This window comes from Pygocentrus nattereri, chromosome 16 (assembly GCF_015220715.1).
Source record: "Pygocentrus nattereri isolate fPygNat1 chromosome 16, fPygNat1.pri, whole genome shotgun sequence".
Lineage (NCBI taxonomy): Eukaryota > Metazoa > Chordata > Actinopteri > Characiformes > Serrasalmidae > Pygocentrus > Pygocentrus nattereri.
In genome coordinates this window covers 20,793,524-20,819,584 of record NC_051226.1, presented here as the reverse complement: position 1 = coordinate 20,819,584, position 26,061 = coordinate 20,793,524, and the positions used below count along the sequence as shown (strand labels likewise).

At 39.1% G+C, this 26,061-nt stretch overlaps 1 protein-coding gene and 1 long non-coding RNA gene across 3 annotated transcripts in view; one reads left to right on the top strand and one right to left on the bottom strand.

The window, feature by feature from the left end:
- The first annotated feature begins 513 nt into the window (after positions 1–513).
- The window catches only part of LOC108439783 (potassium channel subfamily K member 4), a 25,830-nt gene continuing 282 nt past the window's right edge, over positions 514–26,061 (top strand). The window contains exons 1-8 of the mRNA XM_037545808.1: positions 514–612; positions 15,715–15,826; positions 17,888–18,164; positions 18,705–18,828; positions 18,978–19,138; positions 20,058–20,244; positions 21,375–21,517; positions 24,238–26,061. The exon at positions 24,238–26,061 is cut by the window's right edge and continues 282 nt beyond it. Coding sequence (XP_037401705.1) covers position 612; positions 15,715–15,826; positions 17,888–18,164; positions 18,705–18,828; positions 18,978–19,138; positions 20,058–20,244; positions 21,375–21,517; positions 24,238–24,873 — 1,641 coding nt within the window. The 5' untranslated portion in view covers positions 514–611 and the 3' untranslated portion in view covers positions 24,874–26,061. The remainder of the gene's footprint in view (positions 613–15,714; positions 15,827–17,887; positions 18,165–18,704; positions 18,829–18,977; positions 19,139–20,057; positions 20,245–21,374; positions 21,518–24,237) is intronic.
- The window catches only part of LOC108439770, a 13,840-nt gene continuing 5,794 nt past the window's right edge, over positions 18,016–26,061 (bottom strand). The window contains exon 7 of one of the 2 annotated variants that reach the window (XR_005131618.1): positions 18,016–18,158. This is a non-coding gene — a long non-coding RNA (uncharacterized LOC108439770). Of the gene's footprint in view, positions 18,159–19,053; positions 19,136–26,061 lie in introns of those variants that run through there. The other variant, XR_005131619.1, reaches the window with a different exon arrangement.

The following is a 26,061-nucleotide window of genomic DNA, read 5'->3' as shown; positions in this document are numbered from 1 at the left end:
TCTGTCAAGGCTCCAAAGAACCCTTTTCTGGCAGTTTCCATTTTAAAAACACAGGAGAACAACAGAAGAGATTTCTAATGGCTCCACATTATAGAATTCTGCTTTTCAGAGTTACACTTACTTACAGTGGTCAGCTTTGCCTTGAGGCAAATGGGCAAAAATTGCAGATGTTTGCAAACCAATCATCAATTTGCTGACCTAGAAGACCATGCATCATCAAAAAGTAGCAGAAAGGAGGCTTAATTGTAAAAGCTTTGAGGATGGGAGATAAGTGATCATCCCCCTCTTCTTCATCTTCCTCTTATATGCTCCCTCCCTCCTTCCTCCACATCTGCTCTTTCTATTTTCATGTTAAACACAGCCATTAGTGTTTAATCAATCTGGAAGTTTTATCCCAATGGTGCCTCTTCTGTTTTGTCTCTGGGCCTGTCTGATGAAGTCCTCACAGCATCATCCGGCAGTCACACTGTGTATCACCTTCTTGCTTTCTCTGCTTTGTTGTCTTTCAGTTTGTTTGTTTCCAGCTTTGACCTGCAGTCGACGTGGGAAACAATTCAGAGACGAATCAAAGGAGAAAGACAAGTGCACCGTCATCTCTAATCACGGGAACAAGTAAGTTTGTTTGTGTCATGCTGTAGATGCTACAGTGAAAATTTTTACATGAATAAAATAAATGAAATTGCCACAGTTGTCAATTGAATAAACTGAAAGACAACATGGTGCTGATGTAATATACACTCTTCTTCAAGGGCTCTTTAGGAAAGAGAATGGTTCTATATAGAACCATAAAGACTTAAAGAGCCCTTTGCATGCTTCAATGATTCTTTGCATGGTGAAAGCATTCGTCAGATTGATGGAGAATGTGCTGTATATGCTTCTATATAGAACCTTTTTGAAAATGGTTCTATATAGCACCAAAAGGTTTACAAGCTGGGCTAAAGATAAAAGAACCATTTTAAGCATGCAAATGATTCTTTGGGTGTTCATGGTTGCATATAGAAACACTGTCTTTACTGAAGAATCATTGAAGAACCAGCTGTTTAAAGAGTGTATTTTATTTGTGTGGAAGTGATGTACACATTTGAGTGAAGTAAATTTAAGGCAGCATGGAAGGAAGAGGAGCTGAGTTAAAGCATCCTTGAGTTTTATGGCATAATGATGAATCAATGATAATGTGTGTTGGTCTGTTTTGTTCAAAAAGGTGGGGCTCATCTCACAGAGCAGCTTTTAAGGTGCTTGGGCAAGAGTGGACTGAAATAATTCTTTGTAATGAACAAATATATTTCTTGTTTAAGCCCCTCTCCTACAGCATGCTTTAATTTTATATATAGTTGAGGTATTGTATATATTTTATGTACATTTAAGATCTCAACACTTTAATTGTGCAAGTGTTATGTCAGGATGTTTGGTACAATAATTGATGTGATTTAAAGTAAACAGTAGCTCTAAGACAAACACCACAGACAATAGACAAACACAGTAATATGCTATAATATAAAAATGTTGAATTTACTTGATTGAAACAATATTAATAAAATAAAATATTGATAAATGTACAAAATATCTAACGTCAGCACATTTACTGGCAAAAGTTAGTGAACTGAAAGACAGAAATGTGTTGATGTGGCTTATTGTTCCTGTTGCAAAATCTCCATTTTGGTAATTTTTACCTTTTTGAACAATTTGAAAAGTCCAGTTACCTTTCGCATTGTCTTTTCATGATGACCTGATCAACAGAAATGGTCCAAAATTACTGGGGGGAAAAAAGTTTCATTACAAGTTAATCACGTTTTTTTTCCATCTCCTGGAGATGTATGGTTTTATTTATTCATGTTGTAATGATGTACACATTGAATCCATTAAACTCAAAGCACCATTTTTTCATCACTCATTACAGAACAGTGGCAGTAGATGTTCTGCTGTGATGAAGGATGAGTCAAAGTGAGAACACAAACTGATATGTCGCTGAAACAGATGCAGATGCAGATACGGCCTGTTGTGTTTTGTGTAAGAATGGTTCACTGGGGGGAAATCAAAGTGACAAATGCATGTATAATTCTTTATTGGGATTCTGAACTTGCTTGTACAGGCACTATTGAGTCTGCCTGGCTTAATCAATAAATGCCACGGTTCCTCTAATTTGATTTCTGGAAATGTAGTAAGCACTTTAGAATAAATAAGGATTGACCACTATCATGACCCCTAGAAATGGCCACTATTATGTTGGTTAAAATGTTTGAAACAATCGTTATACCTATGAATGCAAGAGAACTGATAATGCGTGAACAAGGATGGATTTAAAAGCAGTATAGCCAGTTTGATATAGGCCAGGGACAAAAGTGAAAATATATTCATATTTAAGACAGTTTAGAACATGAATGCTCACATTGGCCAGATATGTGAGTTGTTCCCTTTTCTGATGTAGTGGACACATCATGAGGCCAGCCAACATTCATATTATTCATTTAGAAAACTTACTTTATGATCATTTATCCCATCACCACTATATACAGTCAAATGAAAAAGTTTGAACAACCCTGTTCAAATGACATGATTCGTTGAAGTAAACTAAGTAAATATGTCTTCTAAAGGAACAGAAAGACATTTCTCTGCATTTTTTTTCTGCAACTTCTGATATATTGGGGAAAAAAACCTCCCCAGAATATAAAATGTGCTATGACTTATGCACATGCCGTGTTTTATTTTTCATATTGTTTCCAATGTGTTGATATGCATCAAATTGCGTGTTAAAATGTGTGTGACCTTGTAACTTATTCTCACTTAGAAAACAAAACATTCATCAAGTCATTTGACCAAGGGTGCATATATATATGACATATATACATACATACATGACTTATATGACTGTATGATGAGACAAAGAATCTAAATAAAGAAAAACTATAAATATCACAGAATGACCTGGAGATTCTCAGGTTGGATAGATGAAAAAAGTAGTTGCCTTATACCAAGGATTTTCAGGCAATGCTGTAAAAACAAATGAGCGCACAATGGGCTTTCACACCTTGATGATATATATTTTATTCATGTGGATATGATGTACACACTGGAACCAAGGAAAGTAATCACTTTTTCAGTGCATGAGCATTCAGTCTCTGTGCAAAGGCTGTTATCGCTTTATCTTAGATTATAATTTAAGGCATTTGAATGGAAAGTACTTCCAAAGCAAGTGAAACATACTGAGATTTGGATTTTAATCCTGATTATAAAGTTTAAGAATTCACTCTGATCTCATTAGTGTTCAGTCTCTCAGCCGTCACTTTTCAAATCTTTATTCAAAAGTGCTCTTCTTATACTAGAACTCCACCCAAAACTCTGTAAATAAGCCAGTCCTTATTTGTCACTGACTAATCAATTTTTATATTTACCCTCCGAACTTCGTAGTCATAGCCGTAAATCTGACATATGCATCTGTGTGAGCCAGTGCTGATTTACTGCCACTGGCTCTGTGAGTAATAAGGCTCCTGTTTCACAGCTGCTGGATCTCGGTCAGCTGGACTGGAGGCGAAGAGATCTGGAGGCTCTCACGCAAATTGCTTTGAAGGAGCAAAGTGGGTGTAAAAGTTCATAGCAAACTGAATCAGGCTGTAGAGTATGGGCACTTGAGCAGCTGTCAAGGTGCATTTAGAAACTGTATGTAGGATGATATCACTGTTAAATCAAACCTTGCAACCCCCCCTTTTTTTTAAACTACCAATTGCCCTTGGTTCACATTCTGTGGACTTTGCACTATGAGTGGTACAATTATGCCAAATAAAATATGCACAAATGTGTGTGAAAAAATCAAATAGCTGGGCTTGAGTGAGGACAATAGTATTAATATAGATGTTTTGTATCAGAAACTATAAGAAACTACTGAAAACATAGCAGTATAGCACAAAAATTGTTAGGGGGCCCTCTAGTGGCAACATAGTGCAACATAATATTTGTACAAGCTGATAGTTACAGAAAGTAATTAAAAAGCAATGCATTCCACTACACACACACACACACAATCTATCTATCTATCTATCTATCTATCTATCTATCTATCTATCTATCTATCTATCTATCTATCTATCTGTAGGTATGTATGTATGTATGTATGTATATGTGTGTGTGTATGTGTGTGTGTATATATATATATATATATATATATATATATATATATATATATATATATATATATATATGCTCACTGGCCACTTTATTAGGTTATAGTATAGTAGTATAGTATTTATTAGGTGCTAGTAAAAGGTTGGACCCCCTTTTGCCTTCAGAACTGCCTTAATTCTTCATGGCATACTTTCAACAAGGTGTTGGAAACATTCCTCAGAGATTTTGGTTGGTTATTTGAGTTACTGTTGCCTTTCTATCATTTTAAGCCAGGCTGCCCATTCTCGTCTAACCTCTTACATCAGCAAGGCATTTTCGTCCACACAACTGCCGCTGACTGGATATTTTCTCTTTTTCTGACCGTTCTCTGTAAACCCTAGAGATGGTTGTGCATGAAATCCCAGTAGATCAGCAGTTTCTGAAATACTCAGACCAGCCAGTCTGGCACCAACAACCACGCCACGTTAAAAGTCACTTAAATCCCCTTTCTTCCCCATTCTAATGCTCGGTCTGCACTTCAGCAAGTTGTCTTGACCACCTCTACATGTCTAAATGCATTGAGTTGCGGCCATGTGATTGGGTGATTAGCTATTTGTGCTAACAAGCAATTGAACCTAATAAAGTGGCAGGTGTATATATATATATATATATATATATATATATATATATATATATATATATATATATATATATATATATATATTTGTTTGTTTATTTATTTATTTGTTGTCTTCCTATCCTATCTGTTAGTGTTTGAAAACTAATGTTTCAGTAGCCATTACACTCATAGCCTATTGGATGCTTCACGCAACCCATCCTAGTAGCACAAGACGTTCATTAAGAAGCTCAAAACATGAATCTGAGCTCTGTTTGAAAATTTTAGGGGCCATCAAAAGAGAAGAAAATGAACTGGGTTATGTAAATCACAATAACTGCAGGCTGAAAAAGCAGAGTAAATGCTGGCACAGGCAGCCAGCTGTTTATATAGCTGTAGTTTAAATAGCTGTCATTGTTAAAGCTCAGGAAACAGACAGAATAAAAAACACTGGTCTCCTTTTCAACCACCCAGTGAACTATGTTCTATTTTATTTTCTTGTGCACTGATCCACAAAACAGTATATCATTCAATGTGATAATGTGATGCGTAATCACCATTTCGGGACACTTGTTTCTCAGAACTGAGACATTTGGAGGTGAGTTGCAGGAGGCTTTATAACAGGGGTGTCAAACTAAACCACTAAAGAGACTCTAAAGAAATCTCTACTAACCTGTGGGCTAGAAATTTTTTTTTAAAATTTCATTTGTAATTAATGTTGTGCCAGAACCTCAGCAGTAAAATACACGCACCTGTAGTAGACCTTGAAATATTACATGGACACTTGAAATGAGCTCAATCTTTTAAACGTGCTTAATTGCTTGAACCAGACACTGAGCATCCTTTCTCTGCTGCATGTTTATTAATACTTGTGCTGCTGAGCTAACATTAGGTGTTTATGTTGGTTAAACTGCAGCTGAAATGTAGCTAGTGTTCTTGGTGATATGACAGGTGTGGAACTGCATTAAATTGTGTAGAATTAAGGTGTAACTATAGATCATTGTTGGGGGAGGAGAGTCAGAGCACACATTACATTGCAGTGCTGGGGACTGTAGTGCAGCGCATTATGAAACAGGGTAATATTAAGAGTATTAAAATACTTTTGCCGGCCGGATAGGACCACGTCATGGGCCTGATCTGGCCCACGGGCCTTGTGCTTGACACATGGGCTTTACATTATGCAACTGAAGTGCAATTTAGTTCCACGTAAGTTTCAAGCGACTAAAATTGCTTGATTGTTTTAGTGTGTAAAACCAGGCTTCAGCAGATCAGCCACTGACTTTTATCTTAAGCGTCAAATGAATAGGTTTTCTGTTCTTTTACTACGTAAAGGAATATGTGTCAGAACGATTGTCCAATAATCATCAATGCATTAAAGATACAGCAGACAGAGATTAGGCTGAGAAACACTGGAATATTAATTTAAGAATGTTTTCTTTTCCTAAAAGGAAATTTTAAAGTTAAGTTGTAATCAAGATTGTAAGGATATATTTCATTGTTTTCCTGTTAAACTTGTGCTTGTGTGGGCTCCTGTTGCCCTGATCCTTTAGTGGTCACAGTAGTTGAGCAGGTAGTGCATGAACTGGTGCATGTTAAGGAAACTTCATTCCCCTGTCCCATTAGATAGTAACAAGGGGATATTTTGATGCCTAGCAAACAGTTTGCATCCAAGCTTGCTTGAAATAAATAAGAGCTGAGCATATTTCAATTTTATTGGAGATGGACCACAGCCCAGTGTAAACAGCACAGCCCTACATCAGTTAATTACAAAGCCCAGCCGGGCAGAGATGGAGCCACTCTGCTTAATACAGTACAATCCAATTTGATTCTTGTCCTCCGCTTCACACAATACAAAGCTAGCACAAAAGCCAGACATGACATGACGAAAGCTTTGTTTGAAAAAAAAAAAAAAAGTAGACTATGTGCCCAAAAGTCATGTGACTCCCTTAACAGCTGTTTAGAACTGCTTGTGGCAACAGTTGCTATTTACTTTCATGTATGGAAGGCCAGTGCACTGTGGTCACAGTCAAAACCCCTTTGCATTGCTACAGTAGGCCGTCCCTCCATCATCTCCTACTGGTTTAGTGCCTATTACAGGCTGATTTTCCCACCAGTAGTTATGATAGTCCCAGGGCAGCTATCCCCCCTTTAAGACAAGTTATTTGAACAGAGCAGAGGGGATTAGAGTTGGAGTATGTAAAGGAGACCGTTGGTATGAGTAGTGGATGTTGTAGCCATTTTTGCAGATGTGGCAGATAGGTAATACCTCATCATGAATAATAGAGCATCAGTGATGTAATTGATGACTGCAGTTTATTACGGACTGTTTTATGAAATGAGCTAAATCTACTTACTATTAATTAAAACATCAGTTATACTCTTCTATAAATCACAAACACCTCAGCTAGTTTGCACTCTTGCCCATGTAGTTTATGAACAGTGAGCTTTAGGATGTAATAATGTCATCGGATTTTGAGCGGTTCAGGGATTCATGATGATCAAATATACTGTATAATGCAAAAGTCAGAGCCTTTCACTTACCCTTTCACTTGTAGTCAAATTGTATAGTCATTAAGGGCAAATGATTAATTTTTCAAAATTACACGAAAGCCTCCAACACAAACTATAATATCAAATCTGTCAGTAACACTTTAACTCCACTCTCCTTCCAATGTTATGGTGTGAGTAGATGCACTGTTTGACAATAAAATCACTGCACTTGGGCTGACCGACCTGAGTGGCTATTGTCCACAGCTGCTTTCTATTCAACAAAAAGGGTAATAGTGTGTAAGGGTATAATAGTTCATTGATGCATTGATCTGAAGGTGACGACTCAAATGGATTGTGGTTTTGGAATTCATTATAATCAATCCTAATAATGTTCAATAAACTATAGTACTGTGCAAAACTCAAAGGCCACCAAAAGTACAGTCATGAAAAGATATAGAGAAAACGTGATTTGGTAGAAAACCAAAACTGTCACCATCACAACAGCACTTAAAGCTTTCATCTTTGAGATAGAGGAGAAAATCAAGCTTCACTCTTGCTTTAAATCCACAGGTGTTTCTGTCCATCCTTCTACTGTCAGAACTGTATGAATCCAAAAGAATGTGATGCTGCCCAGAAACCCTTGCTGAGAAAAGGAAATAAACAGAAAAGAAGAAAATTTGCACTAGAACACTAAAACTGGACATCTGAGATGTGCAGTAAAGATTTATGGAGAGATGAGTAATTTGTAATTGTGAGAAGCAGAAAAATGCCACAAAGTTCTAAAGCTGAACTTCAGAGGTGCAGGAAAATACCCTTGTTATCTCTTGAATAGATAGAATATAAACTAACAAAGGCAAAGGACGAACATAATAAATACTGAAAAAATATATTTAGTTGTTAAAAGCTTTTGTGCCGTCTTCTATTTTCTGTTTTTAGCTAATGCTGAAAAATACATAACTTGTATTTAGTCGCCATTTTGTCTGGAAATACAGGGAAACTCCACCAATTTTTCAAAAATTCTACATAATTAAGTGAGTAAGATGTAAATCAGTCAGAGTGGTTTGGTGTGAAGTGCTCTATTCTAGAGAAACTTACTGAGCCAGAATTGTTCACAGAGGTGTGATGGAACCAGACATCCACCTCTAAAAGCTCCCTCATAGAAAGTTATTACATGAAATATGAATATGAATACGCTGCCTGATGCCTGAGACATTATTTATAAATTGATAAAACTTGATAAAGTTTTGGCTTAAAATGTATTTGAATGTATTTATTTTAATCCATTAATAGTGGAACGGTACATGCAGGGTGTAGTCAGGCAAAAATAGTGCCAAGAAAAACATATTTTTCAAGATGTTCCACTATTTTAGTTCTTTTGGATAGTGAATAAAATGTCTATATTTGTGTTGTAGATACAGTGACCACTGGTTCCTATCACCACCACTGTGAAGAAATCTGACTAAAAGTCTCCACAATTAACCATTTTACTCAAACCACTCTGAGTGATCGTTTTCATCTCAAGGATTTTGAAAAATTGGTAGAATTCCACTTTAAATAAATAAATAGTCTCTGGTGTTGCACAGTACTATACTTTTTTGTGGGAAAAGAAGATGAATTCCTGAATAACTGCTTGCAATAGAAATGAATAACATTCCATGGCAAATTCTGAATAGTGGTTTGTCTGCAGTCTGCTTCTGCCTGTCAGCCCAAAGAAGGTCTGCGAGGTAGATGAACATTGACTGTTTACAACTGTGTCTGAGCAGTCGGTGGCTTTTAAATCAGATAGCTCTGGAAAACACAGCCTCATGGCCAACAGCAGTGCGCTCCGATCAGTGTTAGTGTGTGGCTGCTGGAAAGAGTCTCAGCCATGGGCTTGTGCTGCGTCTGCAAGGCCACAGCAGAAATGGCATGTCTTACCCAAAGCTCCCTGAGGCACGCACCCTGGCACTTGTCAAATGTAACACTGATACTCACTCAACCAGTATCAGTATATCAGTACACGGAGAGAGAGAGAGAGAAAGATAAACTATGAGGCAGAGGTTTATGCTCCAGGAGCAATTAGAGGGCCAATATGAGGTAAAGAACCCAATTTTCTGAGATTTATTTCATTTATGCCCATTTTTTTCAGTTATTTCATATATGTTGATGAACTTTCAGTGACCCTTATAAATTAGTTCAAAACTTATTTTAAATGTTTAAAGCAATTCTTTTGTTGACATTGAAAGACATAGCGTTACTGAGTCAGGCTGAGTAAACTCACTCTAAAATGTACATATTGCTGCTGTTAAAACCTTGTTTTTCTCCATTTTGTCGCTTTTCAGTTTTTGTCATAGTTTGAAAATGCCTGTTGCCTTTTACATTGTGTGTAAATTTCATGATAAATGGACCAAAAGAAATGACCTCAAATGACTTGGAAAAAAGTCTGGTTGCATTGACTTACATTAAAAACGAAGTATGTTTTTCCTTCTCCTGTAAAGTTTTTCTTTTGGAGATATGAGGTTTTGTTCCGACAGCAGTGATATGCTGCTGCAAGTTGACCTGTAAAGCCTGAAATAATCAATTCAATATCAGAGGCGTTGGGTCACATTGTATGAAAGTTTTCCGGTCCACGTCTTATGTCTTTAGGTTTTAACATCACACATACAAGCTCAAAAAGAAGGACCGGCTCAATGTTTATGTTTCAAATGCCAAATCAGGAGTATACTGATGACACTAGTAAATAGTTCATTTACATCCTCTGAAGACACCCTTCACCAGGTTTTGCGTTCTATTTCAAAATGCTTGCAATCATCATATCATCCACTTTGGGAAGAAGTCTGAAACACAACAATTTCGAATTTCAAAATGTTCTTCCACACATTGTGTGTAATTATGGATTTCCACCAGAGAGGTCTCCAAATCCACAAATCTTACAGTGTGCAGCTTGAAGTGTTGAGACTGATGAAGAACATGTTTTGTTCAACACAGCAGTCCTGATTTTTAACCAAATAAATAATAATAATAATGTTTGGCTTGACTAAACTCAGTTAAGCTGCTTGTGCTTCCTACCTGAAGCACAAATTTTAGTTGCTTTAGTTCTCTTTTCCTTATAGTGTGCTGTTTGTTTTTTTGTTTGTTTTGATTTGGTTTTTTGCTTTATCAGTGCCATTCTTAGGTCTTATGAGTCCCAGTGCAAAAACAATGATTGAATTATTGGGCCCCCCATAAAAAAACTTTAATTACCGTCAAATAATTAAAAAGTGTTTGGATGTGTAATGTAATTGATGACTGCAGTTTATTATGGACTGTTTTATTAAATGAGCCAAATTTACTTACTAAATATAATGTAATGTAATGTATAAATGTAATGCTTTTATATGTTTGTAATTTTTCTCAAATGAGTTGATGCTCGCAAACATGCCACTCCACCCACTGTATAACATTAAATGTTTATGTAAGACTACCTGTTTGGATTACCATATAACATTTAAATAAATACAAATAAATAAAAATACAGTGAAGTACAGTAGAAGATGAACTTAAATCATTACTGTTAAAAAAAAAAAAACTGCCAAATTTGAGCTCAGCATTGTCCTTTTTATTCTGTGAAGTTTGAAGTGAACTGAACAGTGTTTTAAGTATTGATGACTTACTATTTGTTTAATAAACTTAAAATTTTAAGTCATGGTAGCTAACTTTTATTAGCTACTTAGTTTACTTGCTTTTTTTCCCCTCAGTCGGTGGTGGATTAATTTGATATTTCCTGATGGAGAGAAACAGTCTGAAGCTAGAGTGATCAGGTGAGTAGAGGAGGCTAAAGACTGACCTGTTGCACACTTTTCGTGAAGTTGTCAACACAGGCCTGAACGGTCCAACTAACCAGTCAGGCTGCCAGCCAGACAATCTCTTGGTACTCCTTTTGGGCAGTCCAAGTCTAAAGGCCCCGATAAACAAATCAGGGGCCAGCTGCCTCAGGCACCCCTGTACCATGGGCCCCACCCCTGCCCACCAATATCCACCACGCCCCTCCAAGTAATTATGCCACTGTATATTAGTTCTGAGTTTTTCTAATGATTGCAATGGAAAATATGTTGACATGCAATCTCTCAAAAGTGAGATAGGGGCTGTTTATTGAGACGAATTGAGCTTCTGAGTCTGTAAACTGCAGATAATTCTTTTTTTTTTGGTCCTTGCGTTCACTTAGGCATTCCCTCTGGCATTTCACAGAGTGCAAGTTAAATAGACTGTGACAGCGATGAGGGTGAGCTGGGTGTACTGGGTCCCTGTCTCCCTCTCTCTTCTTCCCTGAATATTTCATAGGACATCCCTAAAAACCACAGGCACTGTGTGCGTTAAAAGAAACAGCAGGAAGCAAGCGGAGACAGATCAAAGGGGCAGTTAGCTCAGTCAGGCTCAGAATATCTGCATTGACCCCTCCCTTTATTTCTCTCTCTTGTTCTCTAACCATTTGTCTCTTTCTCCCTCCTGGTAGCACCTATTTACCACCCCCCCCCTTCCCACCCCCCTCCCTGTCCTGCCTTTTCCACACAAGCACACACACACACACACACACACACACACACACACACACACACACAGCCCTTCTTTCTCCAGGGCACTCTCACATCTCAGTCAGTTTGATTGAGTATCTTTTCATTTCTTGGGCAGTCAGCAACAGTCTCAGACACATGCACACGCCCACACACCCTCAGTAGTAAGAGCCTGGACAGAGGAACTGCTGTTTTGCGGTAACCACTCTCAGTTTCCTGGACCATTTACGTTGAGGTAGGAGACGGACACAGACATATGTGTGCATGCATGTGTGTGTCTAAGTGAGCTGCTTTGTGGTGACTCTTAACACTGCGTTAAAGTGTAGACTGTTATACCTGGATTAATGTGAATTCAAATAATATTGCATGAAGTGATTTGCTTCCACTGTGTGGGATCTGTAGTGCATCAGAGGTAATGTCTGTGTAGCTTTATGGCGATTGTGCAACCCGTATTGGGTTAAGTGCTGTTGATACTGTGTACAAACCAATGCTAGGATATAGGAATAAGTTATAGCTTACTAAAATCAATACATCTGTATTTTTTATATGCAGAGCATTATCATTTTAATCATAGCTCTCTTTTGTTGATAGTTACTATGTCATTATGGATTAAACAACATTGGGCTAGATATTAAGCCTGGTCTTGGACTACAAATAATTTCTAATGGTGGTTCAATGTTGACACTACAATTTAGCCCATATCTTGGAAACCAGCACTTAGAATTAGTCTAAAATTGCTGGGAAGTTAATATGTTGGCTACATGCCTTACGGCTTTAATAATATACATCGTGCAAAAGTTTGGTCAAATTACATGTTATGTTAATTTGAAAATAACAGCTGTGTTAAAACATCCTGTACAGAGTACACACTTCTGTAAATTTTAATGCAAAAAAAATGTGTATTTGTGTAACTTAGGGAAAAATAAAACATAAAATGTGGCTTGTGCAAAAGTTATTGCACGCATATATTTTATTTTTTTCCATTACATTAATTAAATTCCATTAAATTCAGCAAATTAATAAAAGTGTATTGCAATTAGCCAGTGTAATGTAGCTAAAATGTTGTCTAAGTTAGTTGCCTGCCGAGTATATGTTAATTTTAACCTACAAAATCAACAAAACATGTAATCAGACCAGGGGTGTTTAAAATTGGCACACAACTGTAGTTTGTAATAGTGCTTTGTGACAGCAAAAAATGGTGGAGTAATGACAGAACAGGATGCAATTCTGCATGTACATCAAGCCCACAGTGGTATATAGTTCTTTCTGCGAGTTTTAATGTTGATCTTGCAGCTGAAGCGTCAGCAGCTCCTTCTGCTCTCTGAATCAGCCTGAGCCCAATAAACTGTCACAGAAATGTGCCCGCCCCCCCTGCCCCTGGCATTTAAACCTACTGAGATCATTCTCTCTCTGTACCTCTCTATCCCTCTCACACACACAAACACTCAGCTCTACACACTACTCACAGTCCACCACACACTGCCCTCAATTCCATCCCGTGGGTGTAGGCTTACTACCTTCAATCTTCACCCCATACTAAAAACAAATTACTGCACACATGTCGTTGGATTGTTTAGTCCTCCAACATTAAAAACCTCTTCCTCACACAAGAGCCTATGTGCCCTAGAGGCAGACCACCACATTAACCCTCAGCTTTGTTCCTTTGTGCGAATCTGGAGTCGTTAAGCTGTCAAAATGGTATGGCAATCCAGTTCCATTCTTAGCACTTTGGGTGATTACGCCGAGCTGACATGACTTTTCCATGGTGTGCAGGATCGATCGCATCTCCTCCTCTGCACCTCCACATTTATGACATGATTCTAATAAACAGATTATTATTAGGGGTGTAAAGGTCCAACCTGGCAATGATTTGACTTGAATACAGTTGTTAGGAAACGATTCAATTCATCATCAAATTTCGACCTGAAGAACAATTATGTTGGTATGATTCAGAATTATTTTTACTAATACACTAATATAAACGCAATAGTTTTAACACCCAAATTAGATCAAATTGTGTTGATTTGCTAGGTGAAAATAAGTTAACAAATCTACAGAAGTGTGTTCACTGTAGAAGATGTTACCATATTTTCACAATAGTATTTCACAATTGTAGTTCCAACAGGAGCCTCAATAGCTATATATACTATGAAAATGCTGATTTTAGTGTGCTTGTTGTCATTATAGTTTCCATTATTTTTCAAGAGACTTTCTTTCAGTGTTCTAAAATGTACAGGGATCTTTTTTTACAATTTTCCAAAGTTCAGTCTTAGACGTTGGTAGCATTTTATGCTTCTCACGATCCAAGTCATCCCAAACACAATGCCGATTTTCTTTTTCTCCGTAACGGCTTCTTGACATCCTTTCAGACTCATAGTGTTGAATTGTCTTCTCACAGTTGAAGGATGGTCAGAAACAAATGTGGACTTTTTCAGATCTGAACCTCTCTCTCAAGGATGAGATGTAGCCTATCAGAGTCACATTTACTTTTGATGGTCTCTGACTTTTGCACATTGCTATGCTTTATTGAATAGCAATCTAATAGATTATAATCAATTATAATATTACAATGCAATTAAATTGTCCCCTTCGGATCAATGCAACACATTATTACACTCCTAGTTCTTACCCTTTTTGCTAAATGGGAAGCAACTGTGGTCAAGAGTCTCTCAGGTCAGTCACCCCAAGTGCAGTGTTTTTAATGTCAAACAGTGCCTGTGCTAACACCACGTAGTTCATGTACACTTTACTGAGACAGGTGCATCTTTGTCTTTTTTCCCCACACAAAGCAGTTCCACAACATTGCTCTGTAAAGGTGCATCCACAATTGTCTCAGAGCTGCCAGCCTGACCACAAATTAAAAGGGCCAAAAATGCACTTGCTTACTGCCTGACAGGCATTTAGAGTATAAAAAGTTGTTTCCAGTGTTTTACTATGCTGTGAGGCAGACAGGTTTTGTGTGGGGATGGCACCAATCTGATACCAAGCATCCATATCAGGCTGATATCAGCAGAAAATTATGGATCAAATATTGGAATGAATCTGATCCACTCCTTTAACAAATCTGTCCTGAAATAGCACACACTCACACTGTGTGGTGTGATGTTGTTAATTGCGTATTTTCTCCTTTCCTGAGAAGTAGAAGAGTCAAGGCCGACTCTAGCATTTCAGGGGCCCTAAGCAAGATTTCTTGGGTGTCCTCCATCATGCTAGCTGATATACTGTGTAATTAAAGGCTAATCAATTACAATGATTACCCTGAGCTGTCCAAACTACATAAATTCATAAGTATAACCCAGTTATAAATGCTTTACTTAACACAAGTAAGGTAATATTTAATTATCCTTCTTTTGTGGTAACTCCTTCCAGCTGTTTGCAATACACATCACACATTTATGTGCACATGCATGAGGATTAATCACAGCCTGAGTATATAAAACTGTGTTAATAGAGAAAGTCATTACTGGTGTTGTAAAATGAACTAACGGCATGTTTTGGTTTTTTGGGTTTTTTTTTGTGAAACTTGCTCTAGTAGACAGACCCAAAATTAGCTACTTCTTGTTGTCAAACTAAAAGCCAAAACAAACATCATAACATTAAAACCACAGGGCCTTTTCTCCTCATCACCTTTTTTTATCATCTGTTTTTCAGCTCCAGATGTCCACACTCTTTTTTGAGTCATTAAGCAGTTGCTATTTCCCCTCCCTCAGGCATGTTACACATTATAATGGTACAGAAATAGCTTAGAAGTTGTTAGTGGTCCCCCTAGTGGCCATGGGGCCCTAAGCAGCTGCTTACATTGCTTATTAGGTGGAGCTGGCCCTGAGTAGATAGTTTGAGTAGTTTATGCATGACAGTTTCAAAATAATATGCCAATAATTCCAACAGGACATCATACCAGATTTAGCTTGCTTCAGTTGTGACCATTTATGCACCTTTAGTAAAGCTCTGTTTTTATTATATGCTTTTCATATGCATCATCAGTGTCTCCTCTGTCTGACTGTGAGGACTTACCTGTCAGTTACGGCTCTAGAGACTCCATCCTCAGCCACGGGCGCAGCTGGAGGTGGCGGAACAGAAGGAACGGGAGGGAGAGGTATGTCGATTAACACTTCAATTAAGGCACATGATGCTAGATTGAATAGGAGTTCATTATAGTCAGCAGTATTGTAGGCTTGCAAAAACACTACACTAGAAAAGCTTAAATGGCTTCTTTTATTCTACAGAGATCTTGGCTACATAGCATAAACCAGTTGAGTATGTCAGTGAACTGAAGACTGACATTCCAGATGCTGCTACATTTTATATATTTTACTAAAAATCTATACTATATGTATATGACTGCCCGTGTCTCTAAATATGTAGTCATGGGCTGGAGGTTAGGGAACCAGCCTTGTGACCGGAAGGTCGCCGGTTCGATCCCCAGAGCCGACAGCGCATGACTGAGGTGTCCTTGAGCAAGACACCTAAACCCCAACTGCTCCCCGGGCGCTGCAGATTGGGCTGCCCACCGCTCCAGGCAAGTGTGCTCACTAGTGTGTATGTGGTGTTTCACTTCATGGATGGGTTAAATGTGGAGGTGAAATTTCCCTGTTGTGGGACTAATAAGGGTAACTTAATCTTAAAAAGCTAGTTGGTAAACTATACAATACATACATGATAGCTAAATGTATCTCTCATGCAAGCTATTGTTTGAACTGTGCAACACATTAAAGATAGCTAAATGAATGCTAGTTTTAACTTGATTTTCTTCTGCAAGTGAAATTCTTGGGGGCAGTTGTGGGCTGGAGGTTAGGGAACCAGCCCTCTGACCAGAAGGTTGCTGGTAATCAATCCCCTTGGCTGACAGTCCATGACTGAAGTGCCCTTGAACAAGGCACCTAACCCCCATTTGCTCCTTGGGTGCCATGGACTGCCCACTGCTCTGGGCAGGTGTGCTCACTGCCCCTAGTGTGCATGTATGTGGGTGTTTCACTGCACGGATGGGTTAAATGCAGAGGTCTAATTCCACAGTGTGCAAAACACAGTTGGCTGATAATTCTGAATTCAATTCAATTCTAGTAGTAGCTTAACTACCATATTAGAGCTAGCTAGTAACCCTCCAGGATGGCTAGCAAGATTTACCAGCTAACATTAGTTGATAGCCAGCATCATATATTCAGTCAACACTCTATACATATGACCTAAACTAAATAATTCAAGTAGAACGGCAATAAATTGTAAAGCAGTTAATTTAGTCATTTAAAATATAAGCAACTTATAAATAAATAACTACATATTTTCTTAATTCATGTAGAGGTTTCTGAACATTCACCCACTACAATCATATACTTCTGTAAGAACAGAAAACCCTGCTAATAAACCTGTTCGTCACACTGCTACTAAAAGATGATTGGTTGATGAGCTGATTGAAGCAGTTCACTCACTGACATTATTAACATACATTAGATGCTGTTTTAAAGACCTATAAAGTACTCAAAAATATATCAGTGGTGTTAAAATGTTTTATTTATGTTTTAAGAGGTTTAAGCATTTACAAATTATGATTATGCTCAAATTAACCCAGTCAATTTGGATTAGTTCTGGGCGCCCTCTAGTGTTTGACAAACCTGCAAGACATTATTGGGTGGCAATTCTCTTCTCCACAAATTTTCTAATCAAGGCAAGCTTGAAGTCTGTCACAGACCACTTTAGGAGTGTCTGAAATTGTATTGCATGTCTTTCAGGTATGCCAGGAAAATGTTAGTAATTTTTAACAACTAAAAATTTCCTTACCAGAGGATGGGGTGTTAGTCTTACCATAACATGGTCAGAACTCCAAAACTCCTCATTACTGGCACCATGTCTAAGCAGACATAGACATCAAATGTTACTTTGGTATAGCTGGGTATGTTATTATTAGGAGCTCTGAGGTTCTGACTATTCCTCGTTTTTAAATGGTCTTTTACTGTTTGTTATTCATAAGCTCAGATGAACTGTTTTGAGCACTACATAACCCAGATCTCTCCACTGTCATCTAGAGCAAAACCAGCAATGCATTTAGAGTCCTCAAATGCACAAGAACTTATTATCAGGCAGATTTGTCAACAATATTGGATGTTTTTGGTCAGTAAAAGTTTTGAACTTTCTCTTCAATGCACTGTTGTTTCTCATGCAGTCTCGGTGCAGATAGGAGCAGTGCCGGCAGCGGGGGCAAGAAGTGGGAGGCCTCTGGCCTGAGTGGAAGCATAGCCATGCGCTGCTCCACGCTGCTGGCCATCTTGACGGCCGTGCTGCTCTACCTGGTGATGGGGGCACTGGTGTTCAACACACTGGAGGCCCCATTTGAGGAAGACAAATACAACACTCTGCTCCATAGTCTGCAGGAGTCCAGCGTTGAATTCTTGTACAGTTACACCTGCGTGAGCCCTGACAATCTACAGGAATTCCTAAGGGTAAAGAGATTCACAGTACAGCAAACAGACAATACTACAATAACATATCAGATTAGGAAATATAAGGACCATATGAAGGGTTTTGTTCCAAAATACATTATAGACCACTTTCAAGAATTTTCTGTAAGTTTTCAGCAAGAGAGACTGGCAAGACTGATACTTTTGTTTGCTATTCACTGAATACATTGGGGTTTTACAATATATCAGAATTTCAGCTTTTACTACCTTCACATCTACATGTGTTAAACAACTTTGAACATTCGGTTGGCAAAAGTATAGGAACAGACAGTTTATAGTAAATTAATGCATATCCATAAATCCACTGCATATCCAGTGTTAAGGTCTTGTGACCTGACCTTAGGTCAAAGAATATGACTTTAACCTACGTGATCTTTTTAGTGCTATAATCACAGAGAACAATTACATGTGATATCACATTAGAAAGAATCTGATCAAGCAGATGGAAATTTCATTTATTGTAACCTGTTCGGTATACGGTTGCTCTCTAAACACTGTATCTTATTTTTTATGTCTCTGCAGAACATTACAGAAGCCATTCAGGGAGGGGTTGATCCCACAAACAACAACAACAACAGCACATTCAGCAGCAGCTGGGACCTGGCCAGCGCTTTCTTCTTCTCCGGCACCATCATCACTACCATCGGTATGGCATTCTCACATTGCTGGATGAGCCCAGCTCCATTTTAACCTCAGGGACATGGCCTGCCTCTGCATTCTGTGGCTTGTTCACCCCGCAAGTTCTCTATAAATATCTGATCCTCAAATCACACTAGGTTTCTATGTGGCCTCCAGGTTACGGGAACATCTCTCCACAGACAGATTGGGGCAAGCTGTTCTGTATCTGCTATGCCCTGGTGGGAATCCCCTTGTTTGGGTTCCTGCTTGCCGGGGTAGGCGACCATCTGGGCACTGGGCTAAGGAAGGCTGTGGCTAAGATAGAGATGCTGTTCCTGGTGAGAGAGAGTTGATGATGATGATGATGATGAGAAAATCATTACACTACAGATAAATAACTGTTAGAAAGAAAATAGATACTGCATGAGCCAAATGATATATGTGCTATGAAAAATAAGATTGAAAAATAAAATTCCAGTCAAAGGTTGCACATCTACTCACAGAAGAATGAGCCCTTAATTTGGCTATTTTCCACATTTTAGAAGTGGAACCAAGACATCAAAACTACGACAAATGTATTGTCAAAAGTGTCTCCAAACTGGTAATTTTATAGTGCAAAACCGTTCTTTGCTTTCAGTATCAGTTAATGTAAAGAGATTTTATTTAAAGCAATTTTGAAGCATTTATATTTGTCTTTTCATCTTCAAATGTCCACACAACATAAAAGACAGGTGCGGAGCTCAGATGAAGCAAAAAACAAAAAATCGGAAAAATGTTTTTTCAACCCTTTAAGCAAGAGAAAAGAAGCCAAACTGAGAGCCATCACCAGCTAGAGAGCCGCCTACCTTGCTAACTTCTGCTTTTAGGTTGTTGTCATCATGAGTTATTTCTGTCATTAGGTAATCAACTTTCTCCTTACACTTACTACAGGTATGTGTTAAATAATTACAATAAGATATTGAGCTTTCTAATAGTACTGTTAGCTATTTGCCTTTCTTCTGCACTCAAACAACCCCCCTCCAAAAAAAAATATCTTGAGAATATTTTCAACAGATGTAGCAATGTTTTTGTGTATCCCTTTAGAATGGTAAACAAAAATACTTTCAATTTGGAGGGTCCAAACCTCTGTATTTCTTAGCATATACAGTGTTTTCTTATTGTATATTCAGCTATGAGCTGACTAAAATGATGTACAGTAATGTTTATGTTTTTCACCTTCCTGATTTTTTTTTCTGTTCTCTTCATTGATGCTCTCAGAAGTGGAAAGTGAGCCCCACTATTGTGCGTGTCATCTCTGCTGTGCTTTCCATCCTGCTGGGCTTAGTGCTCTTTGTCTTTGTGCCAATACTGGTCTTCCAGGAGGTGGAGAAGTGGACCCTGCTACAATCTGCCTACTTTGTGGTCATCACCCTCACTACTGTGGGTTTTGGGGATTATGTTGCAGGTACCTTCCACACTGCTAATGTGTTTCATTACAACACTACCTTCATGGAATGAGCATGGTCCTTTAATCTCTGGGCATTACATCAGTACAGAAAGGCAGTGTTCAGCCACAGCTGTGTAGTGCCTGACCTTGTTGCTATCTCAGTGACGCCCTCAGCCTTTTCTCTTAGATGTGCTACCTTTAAACCTTTAAACCCTTTTGCTCAGGTGATTAGTGGGATCTGGGGGGATAGACCACACTGGTGTACAATCCCCCTGGTGTGGTTCTGGATCTTACTTGGCTACTGTATACAGAACCCATTTATAGTTGCTCTGTAGCTTGGCTTGGAACAGGGTTCTCAACCACTGGGCCGAGGACCTCAAGTGGGTCTCAAAACACACATTGGTGGTACTTGGACCTATACTGAGGGAGGCCAGGGGTCCATAGTGGGCCTGTGATGGCACTTTGTCATAAAAATCAGTGAAAATAGAACTGACTGTTTTCAGACACTTAGTAACATTCATACCCCACAATAACAGTGGACAAAGGCAGCTTTGTCCATTTTTTTTGTCCTTTTTGTCCTGACCTTTCAGTTGTCCACTCACACCAATATTCTGCTGATATTCATGTTCACTGATACACTTCACATATTGCAAAAGTAGGCACCCACATATCACAGTGTTGAGAATTTCCCAAAAACAGCATTTTTATAAGCAAAAATGTTGAGTTTTGTTTTCTTGTGGGCCTTCGTGCTTCTAGTGAGAAACAGGTGGGCCTTGAGGTGGAAAAGGTTGAGAACCCCTGGCATAGAGGACAGTACACTGGTTTCAATACATGGTTAAACTACCAAAACACTGATTTGTGTGTACGTGTATCTAAAATGCTGTTTACCATAAGTACTCTTAAGGTATTCCTTTTGTCCAAAAGTCTGTAGAAATCCTCTATTCTTCTAAATAGGGAGTTTGTCCTCCCTTTGCTGCCATAACAGCCTCTACTCTTTTAGGAAGGCTTTACACTAGAGATTGGAATGTTGCTGTGAGGATTTGATTGCATTCAGCCCCAGTAGATGAGTGTGATGCATGAGTAATGCCAAAATTGATGCTCTCAGCCCTTTTCCATGAGCTGCGCTACTTTTAAACCCTTTTGTTCAGGTGACAGTGGGGCTGAGGGGACAGACCACTGGTACAAACCCTTGGTGTGGTTCTGGATCTTACTTGGCTTGGCTTACTTCGCCTCCGTCCTCACCATGATTGGCAACTGGCTACGGGTCCTGTCTAAAAAGACACGTGCTGAGGTAGGCAGGCTTGAGAGAACTTCACAGTGTTTTTCTCTATACTCAGCTGCCAGTTTATTGGAACATATAGCATACCTTTGCAGTTTGTAGGTTAAGAGTTACTGTCTTTAGCACATCTATTGCTGCATGTACAGTGTGTACAAGTTGATTGTGTCTAATGAAGTGATCTGGAAGTTTAAAGAATGCAGCAGTGCTGCACGCACCATGTCAGTGTCACTGCTGTGCTGAGAATGAGCCACCACCCAAATGATGTCTGATCAGCAGTGGTCCTACAGTAGTCCCTGAATTTAAACTCATCTGTTCACAAAACTTTATTCCACATTCCAGCACAATTTTTCTTTTTCTTTTTTTAGCCTTTCCTTTTCTTAGCCTGATCTTTGTAACAGCTTCTTGGCAGCTACACATCCTTTAAGATCCTTGGCATTAAGTTCTTACAGTCTTCTCACATGGTAAAGATGGACAGAAACATCTGTGGATTGTTTCAGAACGGAAGTTAGATTTAGAGCACTGTTTATCTAATGGTGACAGTTTTGGTGGTCTACCAGGTCTTGCTAGTTTGTTAGGAGTCCTAATTTCTCTGTATCTTAATAATTTAAATGACACCAGTTTTTGAATCTCCTGTTTTTTCCTTTGACCTCCCTTTAGGCAAGTGAACTATCTTATCATTAGTCTCCTCAGAAATACCTCCTTTAGCTACTTTAGATGCTCAAAAAAACAGCAGTTAAGATGTGTTTGTGTAGTTGCTTGTGTGAATGTTGGTGTCTGTTTAAAAGGTGAACATGAAGTTAGTGGAATCTTTGGGAACAGTTTCTGTTAGGACACAGCTGCAAATATATATACATATACACACAGTGGGGAAAAAAAGCATTTAGTCAGTCACCAATTGTGCAAGTTCTCCCACAGATGAGAGAGGCCTGTAATTGACATCATAGGTAGACCTCAACTATGAGAGACAAAATGAGGAAAAAAAATTAGAAAATCACATTGTCTGATTTTTAAAGAATTTATTTGGAAATATTGGTGGAAAATAAGTATTTGGTCAATAACAAAAGTTCATCTCAATATTTTGTTATACATTCTTTGTTGGCAATGACAGAGGTCAAATGTTTTCTGTAAGTCTTTACAAGGTTGGCACACACCGCTGCTGGTATGTTGGCCCATTCCTCCATGCAGATCTCCTCTAGAGCAGTGATGTTTTGGGGCTGTCAGCAGGTAACACGGACTTTCAACTCCCTCCAAAGGTTTTCTATGGGGTTGAGATCTGGAGACTGGCTAGGCCACTCCAGGACCTTGAAATGCTTCTTACGAAGCCACTCCTTTGTTTCCCTGGCAGTGTGCTTGGGATCATTGTCATGCTGAAAGACCCAGCCACGTTTCATCTTCAATGCCCTTGCCGATGGAAGGAGGTTTGCACTCAAAATCTCACAATTCATGGCCCCATTCATTCTTTCATGTACACGGACCAGTCGTCCTGGTCCCTTTGCAGAGAAACAGTCCTAAAGCATGATGTTGCCACCCCCATGCTTCACAGTTGGTATGGTGTTCTTTGGATGCAACTCAGCATTCACTCTCCTCCAAACACGACGAGTTGTGTTTGTACCAAACAGTTCTACTTTGGTTTCATCTGACCATATAACATTCTCCCAATACTCTTCCGGAACATCCAAATGCTCTCTTGCAAACTTCAGACACGCTTGTCTGAAGTTTGAAGTGCCCATCTGGCACTGCATGATCTGAGTCTCTGGCGGCGTGGTGTGTTACTGACAGTAGCCTTTGTAAGGTTGTACCCAGCTTTCTGCAGGTCATTCACTAGGTCCCCCCGTGTGGTTCTGGGATTTCTGCTCACCGTTCTTGTGATCATTTTGACCCCACAGGCTGAGATCTTGCGTGGAGCCCCTGATCGAGGGAGATTAGCAGTGGTCTTGTAGGTCTTCCATTTTCTGATTATTGCTCCCACAGTAGATTTCTTCACACCAAGCTGCTTGCCTATTGCAGATTCAGTCTTCCCAGCCTGGTGCAGGTCTACAGTCTTGTTTCTGGTGTCCTTCAACAGCTCTTTGGTCTTCACCATAGTGGAGTTTGGAGTGGGACTGTTTGAGGTTGTGGGCAGGTGTCTTTTATACAGATAACAAGGTCAAACAGGTGCCATTAATACAGGTAATGAGTGGAGGACAAAGAAGCCTCTTAAAGAAGAAGTTACAGGTCTGTGACAGCCAGAAATCTTGCTTGTTTGTAGGTGGCCAAATACTTATTTTCCACCATTATTTGCAAATAAATTCTTTAAAAATCAGACAATGTGATTTTCTGAATTTTTTTTTCCTCATTTTGTCTCTCATAGTTGAGGTCTACCTATGATGTCAATTCTCTCTCATCTTTTTAAGTGGGAGAAGTTGCATAATTGGTGACTGACTAAATACTTTTTCCCCACTGTATATATACATATATATGTATGTATATATATGAATTCAAGAAAAACAGTGTATATTGGCGTGAACATTTTCCATCATTTGACTGGCCATCATACACTTCAAATACATGTTGTTACACACCTGACAGTTCTCATGTTATCCATTGTGTAGCATTGCTTTCTATTCTGGTTCTTCCACATCTTCTCTCTTTTTCCACCTTAATCTTATCCTTTTCTTTATGTTCGTGCAGTAACATCTTTCTTTCTGTAAAGGAAGGTAATATATCTCCATGTCTGTTCTCTCCTTTCTCAGATGGAAGAGCTGAGAGCACATGCCACTGACTGGACCCAGAACATCCAGAACATGTCTGTGGACTTCCGCATCCCTGGCAAACTGGACGAATCCTTCAAACGTCGCCGGCGGAAGCGTCGTCGTGGCCCCCGCAGCCATGGAGCTAGCCACAGCACCTCAGGCATGGCCCCCGGAGAGGGTGGAAAAAGGGAAAACGGACAGTTGGACAGGGAATCTGGATCTCGATCCTCCGTCTCATACTCTACGTCATCCAATGAGTCAGACTCTGAGGAATCTGAGACAGGGTCAGAGTCGACCCAGTCAGAAAGGGAGCCAGAAAAAGGGAATGGGGAAGTTGGTCCACTCCCTAAAATGCCTACAGACGCTACACTCTCCCAACCTTTGGATTACTTTGGAGAAAATCTAGCCTATATTGATGAGTCTTCAGATGCCATCAGTACAAAGCTTCACCTGGATCCACTGCTGGATATGCCCGAACCCAAGTCTGCCACACAGCACAAGGCCAAGAGGAGACGTCCCAGAAGACTGGCAGCAAAGAAAACACCCAAAACTAGCCCCACCAAGCTGGAGCACAAGGAGCCCAATGGAGATATTCTGCCCCCTAATCACACTCCACCTCCTCCACCAAAGCCTTAACCTGGAGGCCTATGTGCTCCCTCAGAAGTGCATTACCATGGCTGTAAAGGCACCACTGATTTAAGACTAAACTTGCAGTGCAGTTAATGGCAGACGTTTTTGTGCCTGATTTATCAGAAAAAGAAAGAAGCGAAAGCTTTAGACTTTTTGCGAAAGCCAGACTTTTTTTAAGAATGCAAGCACTAGATGGCAGTTCACTGACTAGCCACTCATTGGCATATAGACTTCAAAGCTAAGCTCTTAGCTCCATCTGCTGGATATTCTTGGAGCTGGAGAGAGATTATCAGTGTGATTAAGTACAGCACATACAGCTGCTGACATGGATGGCCTTCAATCCATCTGCTTTTATCTTCCTTATAGTGTTTTTGCAATTAAATCAACCTGACTGTGCCACATAGACTTACACAATGCTATCTCTTAGACATAATGTGACTGTTCTTGAATGGCTGTGCTTTATTTTCCCTACACAGATATCTCTCTCAAGTGGTTCTTAATAGGACACTGAACAAGATAACTAGATAGAAGGGGTTATATTTTGGAGCTCACATCATAAACAGAATGTAAAGGTGGGTGTAAAAAGAGAGAGATAGAGTGAGTGAATTAGTGTCTGAGTGGGCATGCATATGATTTATGGTTGTTTGCTTATGGGCATATTTCCCTGAACCAATTCCCATTAAGCAATGGTTTCCAGTCATCGTCCTGGAGTACCTCTGCATATTTTGTTGGTTTTTAGGAAACACTGTCATAAATCATTTTAAAGGATAATTCAGCGATTGTCAACCTAATCTTTGACACATCTGTGGCATAGTTCTTGTACTAAGTGAGGGCAAACACATTGAAATTATTGCCTTTGTTTACCAGTTTTGGTGTAGTTATTCAAACTGTGTATCTGGGACTACAGTTTCGTACTTCAGGAAAAAGGTAGTATTATCTCCGATTACTTCTCAGTTCCCTAAAAACATTTAAATCTGTAAGTACTGTACAAGGAATAACAATCAATGGTCCTTACAGAACTTTATTTAAGAAAAAAAATTGCCACAGTGAACCTTTTATAGGCATGCCACTACTTTGCTTCTGCTATGAACAAGACATAGCCAGTTACATTTAGTTAAAATTTTGAACTAGACTAATACTCTAAAACTTGTGTCAAACACAAGGCCCCTAAAATGACTTAATTTTCTATTTTTA